This window comes from Macaca fascicularis, chromosome 17, assembly GCF_037993035.2.
Source record: "Macaca fascicularis isolate 582-1 chromosome 17, T2T-MFA8v1.1".
NCBI classification, from domain to species: Eukaryota; Metazoa; Chordata; class Mammalia; order Primates; family Cercopithecidae; genus Macaca; species Macaca fascicularis.
In genome coordinates, this window is record NC_088391.1 from 30,587,039 (window position 1) to 30,601,901 (window position 14,863).

Below are 14,863 nucleotides of genomic sequence, written 5' to 3' on the forward strand. Positions count from 1 at the left end.
TTTTAGAAAAGTTTATTATAACAGACAAAGCAAATGCAAACTTATCCTTCCAAACCCTGATAAATAACTGCCTGATAAATAATTGGTATCTAATAAATATACAAATCAAGAGAATACCTTGCTAGCTAAATTAAAAAAGAAAAAAAAAACTATCCATACTTAACAACCATGTGCAATGTTGTAACCAAAGTGTTCCTTAGCTATAATAGCAATGCTATTTCTGTCTAAGACAAGATACTAACCTAAAGCTGTGAAGAGCCCCAGGAAATACCAAGTCCCTCACTTATAGATCTTAAGCTTACCAAGGTGGTTCTACTAACTCAAAAGTTGGGATCGGATAATCATCAACCAATTTATAAGCTCAAAGTTAAATTACCAATTGAACCTGGATTTATCAGGTTAGGGTTGTCATTCTATGTTGAATCAGAATCTCCAACAAATAGTCATAGCCCCCAGAGAGAACTACACTCTACTCTGCTCACCTTTAAGGCTTTTTCTGAGGCCTTCCGAGATGACTAGCATCAGACTTTTGAGGAAGGCTAGCCATTAGACAAGGCTTTTCCCCACGATCTGACTGCTTGAAGTGACATCCAGGATCAGGTCGATCCTGTATCCAGGAATCATGACCCTCCCTGAGGCACCAGTCATCATGAGACAGTCAGTGCACTTTGGCACTTCTTGAAAACCACTGGGCTGCTCCTTTAGCTGAAAGGAAAAAAAACATCAAAACCACAACAAACAAAACAAAGGGGGAAAAATCAGTAATTCAATCTGAAAAGACAGAGCGTGGGGAAAAATATACCAAAATAGCCTTGTCTAGAACAAAATGCAGCCTTGCCTTGATGTAAAGCCCATAGTTTCAATGTCTTTGTAGTAACTACACTAAGGTTATTCCTAATATAAAAGTCTAAAGTTTGATATCTACGGTATTACATCTGAAAAGAACAAGTGAAAGTGGAAGTTAAATAAAATCACTATGGAAATACAGCTAAATAAGTAAAATCAAGGTATTTATAAATGACTAGCAGCCTAAGAGTTATTTACAGGAGAGTGCAACATCAGAAGACCACATACTCAACATTTTCATTCTCTCAAAATTGAAATCTAACGTGGAGAAGCATGAAACACCCAAACAGGCTAAGTTTAACAGAAAACTGCCAATCTATTAAATAAAAAATTAGGCTAGTGTCCTCTAACTTACTTGACATTAGTACACAGAGTAAAATGCACATACACACACTGCTCTTAAACTAGCACTCTGTAGAATTTTCAATGTTTGCTTGAAATAACAATTTTAAATGTTCATATCATATGTCCTTAAATTTCAAACAAACTTTAAAAGCTGATTTAAGGCTTATTTAAATCTGCTTCAAAGTAAAAAAAAATTTAACTATCAGAATCTGCTCATTTCAATTTTTAAATACAAAATATTTTCCTAAAACATAATGTTAAAAGGCAAGAAAAAAATCTTTGACGTAATTGTTTTAAATGTTAGATTATAACTCCCTTAAAACATCCTTACCCAAAAGGTAATGATACTTTGTCCATCAATTACTTTACCTTCCTTTCTCTTTTATTTTTTATCACCCACATCTTAGTTAACACTACCAAATATCCACATAGATGCCCAAGTCGGAAAGTGGAAAATAATACTAAACCAGTATATTTTTACTTATTTGAGAATATGATTAAAGGTATGGATCTCTTTACCCAGAAAAATGTTCATGCACACAGATGGACAATGTGTAGACAGGATGTCAGGGAATCCACAGAACTCTCTTCAGACAAAGCATGGGCCCTAGGGTTCAGGACTCCTGTCAAATACTTTGCCTTTTTTCTCCTATCTTACAAATCATCTTTGAAAACCTGCCTAGCTTACCTACCAAATCTCTCAGAATTCTGCCTTCCTGTCCAGCACTAGCTAAGTTTTGGCATTCCCCATTATCTTCTAGGTTGTTACATGTAGTTTGCTAACTCTTCCCATCTTACCACCCTCCAGTCCATCTTTCACCTTGCTGGCACAGTAACCTTACTAAAATGCAAATCTGATCATGTGACTCACCTGTTTAAAATCTTCAATACCTTCCCTGCAAATGCTAACAGAATGAAGTCCTGTTTCCTTAGGGTGCTATTATCTGCTCTCTACCTACATTTCAAGCTTCTACTCTTCCTACCTATACTTTCCATACTCCAGGTGCACAATTTATAATCTCCTGATACACTGTTTTCAAGTCTTCATGCTTTTGCATACTGTTTCCACTTCCTGAAATGTCATGGCTCAATTCCTTACTCTTCCCTCAACACTTTACTCCTTTCTTTATGCTGTCTCAGAACCTTCTGTTTATTTCTGCCATGAGATTTATCTTAATGTATTTACAAATGTTTATTTACTTGCCTGTCTTCAAAGATAATACGTTTTCTAGCCTTGCTTAATTCCATCTGTGTGTCCCCAGTACCTAGAACATAAATATAGAACTAAATATAAATGTATGGAGCTGCCACTATTCTTATACACAGCCAAAGTTACTATGTATCACAAGGAAAACCGTTGCTGAATTAATTTAAAATATACTTTCACAATTCAACATCTAAAGAATTCATTCTGGAAAGGTATTTTTGCAGCAACCGTCTAGAAAATTAAGTGTAAGTATCAACAATTCTGTATAAACTGCTCTCATCTGGTAAGGTAGGGTATGTGGGTGTGGATGTGGGTGTGGGTGTGGGGGTGTGTGTGTAATGCTAATTACATGGACCTCTCTCCTCATACATGAGGTCTAAAGAGAGTCCTCAATACAGCACACTGTAAGCAGTAACTGCAGATTGACTGCAGTCAGCACAGAAGTTAATTTTTGGGGGCTATTCAATAACCTATTCTAAAATACCAAGCAAATTAGAAATTATCCTATTAAAAATATTCACAGAAGGCCAGTTCCATATCCCTTGGAAACCCATTCCCAAATTTAACAATTCTAAAGGTCAATAATTATTTTTATCCTAAAAAAATATTTTGATGGCCTTCTAAGTCAAAAACATTTCTAACTTTCTAACCTGTTTTGTTTAAAGTTGTTCATTTTGGCCGGGCGCAGTGGCTCACGCCTGTAATCCCAGCACTTTGGGAGGCCGAGGCGGGCGGATCACAAGGTCAGGAGATCGAGACCACGGTGAAACCCCGTCTCTACTAAAAATACAAAAAAAAAAATTAGCCGGGCGCGGTTGTGGGCGCCTGTAGTCCCAGCTACTCGGGAGGCTGAGGCAGGAGAATGGCGTGAACCCGGGAGGCGGAGCTTGCAGTGAGCCGAGATCGCGTCACTGCACTCCAGCCTGGGCCACAGAGCGAGACTCCGTCTCAAAAAAAAAAAAAAAAGTTGTTCATTTTCACATGCTTTGTGTAGCTTAAAAAAAATTGTGGTTACATTGTGCTCTAAAACTATAGTTTCTAAATTTGACTGTACATCACAATCACATGGGCTACTCTGAAAATGCAGATTCCCAGGTCCTTACCCAGATCAACTGAAACAAAATTTCCAGAATAAGAACAAAGGCATGTGTATTTTATAAGGCACAACAGGTGATTTTGATGCAGCCATTTCAAAACTACTGTTCTAAATACCACAGTACTTTATATATATAAGAGCTAGAATTGGATAATAGAAACATCTCTAAATAAAATTTTCCTTACATATGTAGAATCTCTTATTGCTTACTGGTTCTGACAGGCTAATAAACACAGGGTGAAATTGCTTCACCCTCTGAATAAAAACTATTTTGATGTATCTTAACAAGGAATTCTAGAAAGCAGATTAGTTACTGTAGCCATACAGCTTTGTTAGAATGATCAACCATCATTTCTTTTAAATTTCTCCATTGTTGTGTTTGTCTAGAAGTACTCAAAGAGTCTTTCTTACTACACAATCTTGAAGAAAAGCATATCAATAAGAGTACTGCAAATGTAAATTGCTGAAAATTTACTATAATATTAAATTGAAATATTTCATCAACTTCTTTATGCATTATTATAATTACATATTTTTAAACTACTAATAATTGCAGATGTATATATTCCTATAACATACCAGCAGTATCCAGGGGTTGAGAGAACAGGGCCAAAAATATGAGTAGAAAAAGAAATACGAATAATCTACATTCAACATATTCTTATTAAATGTTTTTAGAAAGATGAATTGACAGAGACTAACATATACAGTAGTGTTATGCATATATTTAGAACATCTGAATCCCAAATCAGTAAGACTAGAGCTAATCTTCAGATTGTTACTGAGTCCCTAGTAATATCACCTTGAAGAGGCTACTACAGGATAAACATGAAAATTTCAACACATGTAAACACAGATAAAATGTTTGATATTTTCTATCACATCACTATGGCATCCCTCAAAATTCCTTACAGATCTTTTTAAAAAAGAGAAAGTTCTCCAAAATTCTAAGTGTCTTGGGAAAACCAACTATTTTAAATATATGTTTAAAAGTCTTTATGCAATGAAATCAGAGTTTTGATACCCTTTGGCACATATTTTTAGTGATTTTAGTGAATAAAAACCCATTTACACTGCCTAGAATGATTCGTATGTCAAAGAATGGTGGACTTTTGAATCAATTTTTGAGAACCGACAAGTTGGAACAGAAGACCCCAATCTACAGCCATTTGAATACACAGCTGAGACTACTCATTCTCTTTATGAAGACATGCCCTTCTGAATATCTATCCCATGAAGTTGTAAAAGTAGTTGTCCTAGTTAGGCTTAAAAAAGCAGGGACAGCTAATAAGAAAGTAAAACTCTTCCCAACAGATTACTTTGGCTGCAAATATCTTCTCTCAATGTTAGCCTCCACGGCAATCATAACGTTGGTAACGAGATGCAGAAGAACTCATCAGCATATAGAAATCTCAATATTTGAAAGACAATACTACTATTAGCACTTTCAAGGAAGAGAAAAATAACTGCTACACTATCCTGGAATGTCATTCATCGCTAAGAAAGTACTGGCAGGATTTCTTCTGGGCTCCTTTATTGAGCAATATTCATTAGCCATGTGTTCCTGGAATCATAGTACAGAATAGTTTTCCATTGCAAAGCAGTACTAGAGAGGATTATCTGCAGATAGCAGAAGAAAATCCTTTTCAATAACTCTAATTATAATTTGTTGATTCTACCAAAACATCTGATATATATATATATATCAGTTATATAACATGACAAACACTACTGAGTATCTGGACACAGGTATGTTTATCAACATCAAAGGTAACTACTAAGGAAATAAGTAATATAGTTTTCTCATGTTTCAGAATTCAAAGTCCTATCTAACACACTCCTCATAAGTGAAAATGCTGCAAACAACCAGTTTTATCAAATAGTTGCATTAAAAGAAAGGCCAAATATATACACATAAAATTCAATCCAAGCAATCATCAAAAATCCTAGACAGTTATCCAAAAATACTACACTAGAAACACATTCATGACACCTCAGACAATGGCTTGGACTTTGATTAAATGAGGCCCAAGGATATAACTAAAATCATAAATTAATGTAAAATGATCATATACAGCTCAAGATTTTCATTCATAATATAGCTATTACTTTTCTTTCCTAATTCATAACACATTGCTAAGTGACAAGCTGTCCCAGAGAACAGTATTCCTACATTTTTCTGACAAACAAGGTGTAAGAAATTGGTTCATTTGGGCCTATATATACTTAGCCAGGTCAAGAGACAACAAGGCACCACATTTTTCCTACAGTTACAAAAACTATTTTCTAGGCTCAAAACAACTTTACACTGAGCTTCTTCCTAAAATTCACAGATATAAGGTAGAAGCCACACCCTATGCCAAATCATTCGTAAGATCCTTGAATTCAGTCATTCAAAAATGAAATTATACTATAAAAATTCACATTATACAAGATTTGACACACTAAAGGTAATATTAACCCTTCCCCTGCTTTAGTACTCCCATGCACTTAGTATGTATCCCTATTTTATCATTCATAAAACCATTTAATAGGTGATTTCCCCCATAATACTGTGAACTTAAATATTAAGAACCAGATACGTTCTGTTTATCTTTGTTATCCTCATTGCCTAGAAATGCTCTGGTCATAATAGTTTTTCATGGAACACTGAATAAGAACAGAATACCAAAAAGACACTTATATAGAAAACTGAAGTAGACAAATAAAAAAATCAGGTAAATAGAAGGTAAATTTTAAGAACACACAAAATTAGAATCAAGCAAAAAGGCAGTAGCCATATCAGGAAGAAAGCACTGGTCTGGAGGTGCTGGAATGTCTTTGGAATTGATAAATTCTAATCTAGATTTTGGCAGTAACAAATGTTATAACCTAAGCAAATCACTCCGACTCCCTGGATCTCAATTTCCTCATTTGTAAAATATAAGACTAAATGAGTTCTATATTTCCTCAGATGACGTAAGGATGATTTTAAAGCAGCAAGAACATTTACTCCTGACAAACAGCACCAACAGAACAGATATAATATACGATGTTGGATGACATGACTCTTAAGCAAAGGATATCATACAGGTGGAATATACAACTCGATAACAAGTAGTAGGTCATACTAACAGCAGCCACAAGCCAACCAAGAATTAAGCACACACATCTCTAATGTGGAAATTAATGACACATTCACACACTGAATAAATCTAAAAAAGAATCAAGTTCTGCCAGAGGCAAAGGTTGAGAGATGTGAAAAGACAGAGATATAAAGGCAAAATTGTTATTCCCTAGTAGGAACCAGAATACAGATCACATCTAGCATTCATGCACATGCACAATACACACACACAAGAACAATACAAAAAGCATCTTTATGCTTTTCTATGAATTGAAAAGCTCCTTAAAACAAATCACATAATTATTTAGGCTACACTATTTCACAATATCTCACAACATTTAGCAAAAATTAATCTAGGATAACTTTCTCTTTGCTCCAACAAGAGAGTCTTGTTGGTACATTAAGAAAACGTGCAGGGGATCAAAGACATTCCTAACCTCAATGGCCTATGTTCCTTCCAACTTCAAAATAATTTACTTTTGCTTTAAAACAAATGCACCTTCCACCTCAGATAATAAGTTGCAATGGTAATCAGTTTGGAACTTGATGACTACCAGATTCGATACACCAATGTTTATAATCAATACTTTTTAAAAATATAGGCTCTGTTGTCGGTACTATGCTAGAATTGTAAAAGATAAAAGAGAACTAAAAGGTATGATCTCTGCCCACAGGAAAATCTTTCTAACCTTACTAGCAAGGTAGTTTCAGGTTATTATAAACACATTGCCCTATTTTTTCAAAATCCTTCCCAAGGAAGACATAGGAAGAAAGGTGAGCAATTCCAATACACATGTATATTTCCAGATATTTTTAAGCTAGAAGAGGTCCCCACAAAACAAATTTTACAAACAAAACAGATCCAAACATATGGAAACAAAATACATGCCCCCTAAAAGGCATTTCTACAAAGGCAGTAGACAGTACCTCAAATTGATCACCTCACACATAAGAATACTTTACAACAGAAAACAGAAATGACTTCTCAACCAAAATCATTAAGGATAAAACAAACATTCAAAAGACTTCTAATTTATTAATATGTAAAGTTGAATGAAACGGTTAACTATTATGGGTCCTATTAAGAAGAAAAATTAATTTAAGAGCTTCAAATTTAAAATGACTTTCTTCTTTTTTTTTTTGAGACGGAGTCTCACTCTGTTGCCCAGGCTGGAGTGCAGTGGCACAATCTCAGTTCACTGCAACCTGCGCCTCCCAGGTTCAAGTGATTCTCCTGCCTTAGCCTGCTGAGTAGATGGGATTACAAGCGCGCGCCACCATACCCAGCTAATTTTTTTGTATTTTTGGTAGAGACGGGGTTTCACCATGTTGGTCAGGCTGGACTCAAACTCCTGACCTCATGATCTGCCCGCCTTAGCCTCCCAAAGTGCTGGGATTAGAGGCGTGAGCCACCACGCCCAGCTAAAATGACATTTTTACATTTTTATTGCTTGCTTTTTATATAATCCACGTCTACCTGTTTCTGAAAGTAGCAGGACCATAATTAGCTGTACATGTCAACTAATCTAAGAAATCCCAAAAGCCCATCAAGTTCAGCTATGGAGCATTCCAAGGCCACTAATTATATATAGACTATAAATTATTGAATCATGGATTATAATCTACCTAAATATTTCAGCTCTATCTCAATGAATTACATCCTAAATTAACTTTAATATCAACTGTTCAAATAAAACAATTTTAGCTCTTTTCCCCCAAATAAGAGCAGAGAAATATGTTTCTTTAGTGGTTCCAATGGCTCATGAAAGAACAATACTATGTACTTTTCTTTACAGCCTACTAAGTACTTTCATATACATTATTTCAGACTTCAAATAACCCATAACCCTAGGAAGTAAGGCAAATGTTATTCTCTTTATTTCATGGAGAAGGATAGAGATTAGGAAGTTAAGTCACTGGTACAAAGTTGACTGCTAGAAAGTAGTTAAACAAAGACTAGGACCCACATGCCCTGACTCCATGTCCAATTTATATTCCACAATGTCACACAAATAAAATAATTCTAAAAGCTACTGAACTTAAAATGTATAGTTTTCCTGCTTAATTAAACCCTTAAAAATATCATGGGAATTAAGATACTAAAGCACATGCAAACCATAAAGTGCTATCGAAACAATCACCTTTCTTTATCAGCCCAAGTTAAAGAGCAGTTCAAATACTATAGTAAAAACACCTTAAAATTTAAAAAATCTATTATATTCATTATACCACACCACACACAACTCTGCATAACGAATGTTGGTGCAGAATAGGTAAGGTTAGCTATAAATTTTTTATACAGCTGGGTGCAGTGGCTCATGCCTGTAATCCCAACACTTTGAGAGGTCGACGCGGGTGGATCCTGAGGTCAGGAGTTCGAGACCAACCAGGCCAACATGGCAAGACCCCATCTCTACTAAAAATACAAAAATTAGCCAGACATGGTGGCTCATGCCTGTAATCCCAGTTACTCGGGAGGCTGAGGCACAAGAATCGCTTGAACCCGGGAAGTGGAGGCTGCAGTGAGCCGAGATCGTGCCACTGTACTCTAGCTGGGGCAACAGAGTGAGACTCTGTCTCAAAAAAAAAAAAAAATTTTTTTTTAATAATACATTTGACTTAGAGAAAACAAAAATGTCCAAAAACCTTACTTTTCCTAGTCTTAACACCTCTTCTCGGCTTTGCTATACTCTAGCCAAGGAGTTTCCACAGTCATTGGACTGCCAACGACAATCCACTGAAATATAGGGAGAAATTATTAGAATGCTGTTTCTCTTTTTTTAAATCTGAAAAAACAAAGGAATTCATTTTACTATTTATGATACAGACTGACACTGTCACCCTCACATAACTCATAAATACACATGCAAACAGGGTGTGGGTAATGCTCAAACATTTGTCATAGAAGAGATTCTTATTCAAGAAAATAGGAACACTGCTACAAACAAAGATGGGCCATAGGAGACAGATGACTCTAAACTGCATCATATAATCAACAAGAGAACCTATTAAAGGTGTTCAATATCCTACGCAAATAAAGGATTGTTCAACTGCATTTGCATAATCCACGTAACATAAGCACAACTTACCTCATCCTGGACTCCACTGGTGGTAGTCAACTTGCTTCCATCAGTAATTGTGATAATTATTGCTGGCTCCAAGAAAAAAGGGTTTCTTCCCTAAAGTCAAAAAACACATTGATCATACAAAGGTTTAGACTTTGGCTTAAAAAGTAAAAAGTCAATTCTCAGAACAGCATATATACGATCTCCCTTTCTAGTTTCATTTTACATGTGGTATATACCTGTTTGTACGTTTTAAGAAAAGATATAGAAGGACACATAAACTAAACAGTGATTAACCCTGAGAAAGAGGGATTAGGTAAAGAAAAAGATGGATTTTTCACTTCTTTATAAATTTGTGTATTGCTTTCATTTTTAGAGGGAGTATATTTATGTAACTAAGAGTATTTAATTTGTTAAAAGGGATCCCAGTAGTTCAATTCTAATAATTTGATTTTTGTAGATGTTATAAATTACAATAAAAAAAGAACATTTCCTGAGAAACTTTCTTAAAAAGGAAGGCAAGACAGTAGGTGAATATTACCATAAGGTATGCATATAATCAAAATGTCTAAGCAAATAACTAGGTAAATGGTTTGAAAGATTTTAAGAGTTCTATGGAAATAGTAGGGCTACTCTAAACTCGGCAAAAGTTTAACAGTACAAGATGAAAAGTTAAAATTAAAAATGGTTACCTAAAGAAAATGCTTGGAGAGAAAAGTATAAAAATAGTGGTAGCAAAAGCAATGGAACAGAGTAGCACGGGCTCTCAAATGCTCTACACAGAAGGTGACATAACTTCAATAGCTTCCATTCAAATCTCTGGCCAACCCACTCTACTAGCACAATGATCAGTTCTAGGTGACATATCTGGTAAGGGACTAAGACAAACATAAGCTTGCCTTTTACACACAAATAGCTCCCAATTGAAGGACTGACAGAACTAAGACCAAAGGATATAAATTTCAAGAGGGTAAACCTTGCATTTGAAATCAAAGGTATCAAATTCTCTGCCACTAACAGTACCAAGAATTGAATGAAGCTTTCTTGGATTAAATGTAGAACTGTGTATGACGATTTTTTAATGTGCATATGAGTCACCTGGAGATCTTAAAAACAAAATGCAGTTTCTGATTATATCTGGGATGAAGACTAAGATTCTTCATTTCTAACAAGACTGGCAGCTAGAAGACACTAATAGCCACAGACCATACTTAGAACAACAAAAATGTAGAACAGTTATAAGCATATAATATTCTATGGTCCTATAACCTTTCTAACTCTCAATTCCTATTATAATACATACATAACATTCGTCGAAAGAATTCAGTTAATTATATGATTATAACCTAATCATCCTAAAGTGGGAGTGGGGGAGATGTAATAGATCGTCTTGATCAAACCATTCAACTTGTAAGTGACACATGCACTTTTCTAACTGGTACCCAAGACAAAAATGGTTCCAGGGGGAGAAAGATTCCTTTGGTTAAATAAACTTAAAATATGTTAGATATAATCTCTAGAAGATTCTAAATGCATAGCAGCATTAAAACATCACAGGAGTCTTGCAGGGAGAAAACATGAATTTATCCCTCCTTCTCTGTAATATTCATGTTAAATAGACCTCATTTTGGGGAATTATTATATTATATTGTCTCTCATACCATTCACCCCCAAAATATATAATAAATTCTAATAATATGTCTTCTCAGGCAATGATCATTCCCAACTCTTAGCTTTAATTGTTTATCCCTAAAGTAGAATGTTTTTCCTCTTCCCTCCTCAAAGCTACCCAACTCATACTCATTCCTTAAGGCCCAGTTAAAATCTTCGTATTTTCCACAAAGCCTTCACTGATTACTCTGGCCTTTAGTAATCACCTTTCCCTCTCCATATTCTAATAGTGGTAGTTTTCACACTTTAAATTAAATAAATAAGAAGGTAAAGAAAATGTTTCTATAAATAAAGTTAGATTTGAGTGGTTTCATGGAGCACAGTTTGAATACCACTTCCCTACAACATCCTCTCACCTTTTTGAATGATTTTTAATTTAAATATGAATTTAAATACACACCATCTTATACAATGTGAATATACCTAACACTGCAGAACTATACACTTAAAAATGGTTAAGACAGTAAATTTTGTTGTGTTTTTTACAATTTAAAAAAAAATACACCATCTTGTATTGTTTGCTATTTTTTCATGTGTTTGAATACGCTGAAGGCAAAGAGTATGTCGTATTTCTTTCCACACCACTAAGCAGGCACTGGGCACAAAACACTTCAACTTATTCACTGACTCACTGATTATAGCTTAATACAAATCGGCCTGGGTTCACAGGACCATTTACAATTACTCAAACTTCAACAAGATTCAAAAAATGTATGTTACCTTTACCTCAATATAAATATGTACTCCCCAAACTCAATGCATAACAACTCATGAATTTGCTGGGCTACCAGGGTATAAAAAGGAGCACTATCTCCCTCTTGTGTCTTTCAGTCATCCACTATCTACTCATTCACACTGGCCATTCAAAGATTTACTGAGTGGTTACTATATATCAGGTATTGTATTAACTGTATGATACATAATCTCTACTCTCATACATAATAAACATATGTACATATGACAATAAATCTCTCTCTTTGTCTCTACCAGTAGTATTTTAGCTCAAAAATTGCCTACGGGAGATAAAAAAAACAAGAGGTCCTAATAGCTTCGAAACTATTTTATCTTGCTTCCACCCTTAAGCTAAACTACTTCTGTTGACTTGGTGCCTTTCAAAAACAAATCAGCAAAGCTCTAAAAGCCACCACAGCATGGATCCAATACTTGTAGTAGGGTCTTCTATATCACTTCTACATTTTAACATAAAACAAAAACAAAAACATAAAACGCGGTGGCTCCTGCCTGCAATCCCAGCACTCTGGGAGGCCAAAGCACACGGATCACTTGACGTCAGGACGGCAAGACCAGCCTGGGCAACACCATGAAACCTCGTCTCCGTCAAAAAATACAAAAATTAGCCAGGTGTGGTGGCACATGCCTGTAGCGCCCAGCTACTCAGGAGGCCGAAGCAGGAGAATCCCCTGAACCCAGGAGGCAGAGGTTGCAGTGAGTCAAGATCATGCCACCGCACTCCTGCCTGGGTGACAGAGTGAGACTCTGTCTCAAAAAAAAAAATCAGACTTTCTGACCAAAAGTCTGACACCCATTCACTTTTATTCCTGTATAAGCACAGAGAATTAGTCATACTTCTAATTAAAGAAAAATAATCTACCATGTAGCAGACTCATATAAATGACGACATCTACCCGAAAGGTAGTACTTTTTAAAGCCCCATAATATCTACAAAATCAAGTTAAAATATATTAAAACTTGACAGAAAGTCTGTTATTAAATTTAATTAAGCTAAATTCAAACACTAAAACCAAAGTTATTTTTTCTTAGACAACAAAACAAAGCTTTTAGTTGAAACTTGACTAGTCTTACACAAAATAACTCTCCAGAGGCTACCCTTAAACGGGCCTGAAATTACCATAATAACAGTAACATTACTGTTATTATATTGTCTTGATAATAACAATAAAGCACTTATCTCATTTGACCCTAAAAAACCTTAGTGAGGTAAAATATTCAGGGAGATTAAATGATATAACTCAAGGTGGCCTAGATGGTAAGTGGCAAAGCCAGAACCTTATTAAGATGTTCTAATTCTAAAATCCACATGGTCTTTCTGCACCATCTGGAGGTCCTACTGGCAGCTGCTAAATTCTCTTGGACATAATTCCATACCAACCTGGATTGTGCCATATTTACCCAACAAGGAATGGTGTTACAATCAGATTGTTTTGTTTTTAATATATTCTTTCTGCAATAAAAATAACTATAGTAAGATTATTCCTTTACTTGGTAGATTCCTGTGATTCTGTAATTACTTAGCCATCAATTTCTTTATGTATAAAATCAATGTATCCTCCCCCAACACAAACACACTAAAACAAACCACTATATATAACAATGTTTACTTTTAAAAACGATATAACTTCAACTTTCAGAGAGTATACACACAAACACAAGATAAAATAATAAGTTCTGTAGTGACTTTAAATTTTGGAAAAGTCAGATAAAGATCAAACATAGAAAAGAAAAAAGAAAAATACAATCATCCTCACTGTACCAACTATCCCCTGCCAAGCCCAAGATTCTTTCCTCTCTAAGATTAAAGCGCTTAGTCAAGAATCACACTAAGAAAAGCAATAATCAGTTACTATAAAAATTAGAATAATGATTAAATGAATGTAATTTATACACATAAGGTTTTATTATTTCTTCAGGAAAAATGTATCCCCATCTCTATTATATAAACGTTTGACATTAACAAATTTATTTAAGCATGAATCTCTAAATCACTAGCAGAAAGTGAACATGTAGCTCCAAGAAAGTTTCCTTATATACTATTTTACACTGTTCCTCGCTGCATAATCCCATCTTTTTCTGTCAACATTGTTTACCCAGCAAATTAAAAAAGTTTTAGTTGTCTGCCAGTACTGTAAGATTTTTGTCATGTTTTAAAAAAAATAAAGTTTTAATACCTCCAAAGTCTAAAAGAGAGTTACAACTTAATTACTGCAATATAATGTTATTCACTATCTGGTGTCAAGCCTATGCAATTTAATAATTCCCAAATCCTTATATTTATGAGCAATTATTTTACATTGTTATTCCTAAGTATGTTTATAAAGTCACTCAGCTGGGAGACAATCCTTTAGAATTTATGTCAATATTCACCTTGGCCATAAAGTTATAAATAGCTTTTATCATAATTACAATAAGATATATTAAAAAAAAAACAAAAACAAACAAACAAAAAAACTAAGCTCTGCTACAACAAAGACAGCCAGTAGAGGGACTAAAAGTTTACTTTTGCTATTAGCAGAATAAATTCACATGTTTTACTCTCAGAGCAGTGGTTCCTATCATAAAGAAATCCAAACATATCACTAGAAAATACAATGCAAAACATAATGTTCTAGCTCTAGAGCTACTTACTAATGGGAGTCAATCTTTCTGTCATTAAAAATTTTTCATTTTAATTTTGGTCAAAAAACTCAAGTAAGAGTTCTGCCACAGGATAATATAAAGCAAAACCTTTTACTTCACTTAAAATTTCCTATTACAGTTCCCTCAACAAC

General features: G+C 34.7%; 1 protein-coding gene across 12 annotated transcripts in view; it reads right to left on the reverse strand.

Moving 5' to 3' along the window:
• The window catches only part of INTS6 (integrator complex subunit 6), a 123,255-nt gene that overhangs the window by 90,543 nt on the left and 17,849 nt on the right, over positions 1 to 14,863 (reverse strand). For 11 of the 12 annotated variants that reach the window (XR_010582599.2, XR_012426975.1, XR_006693614.3 and 8 more), the window contains one exon: positions 9,690 to 9,779. Coding sequence is in view for 3 of the 12 variants with exons in the window: in XM_015438974.4 (XP_015294460.1) it covers positions 9,690 to 9,779 (90 nt within the window). In the remaining 9 variants the exon portion in view is untranslated. Of the gene's footprint in view, positions 1 to 482; positions 680 to 9,689; positions 9,780 to 14,863 lie in introns of those variants that run through there. The other variant, XM_074022062.1, reaches the window with a different exon arrangement.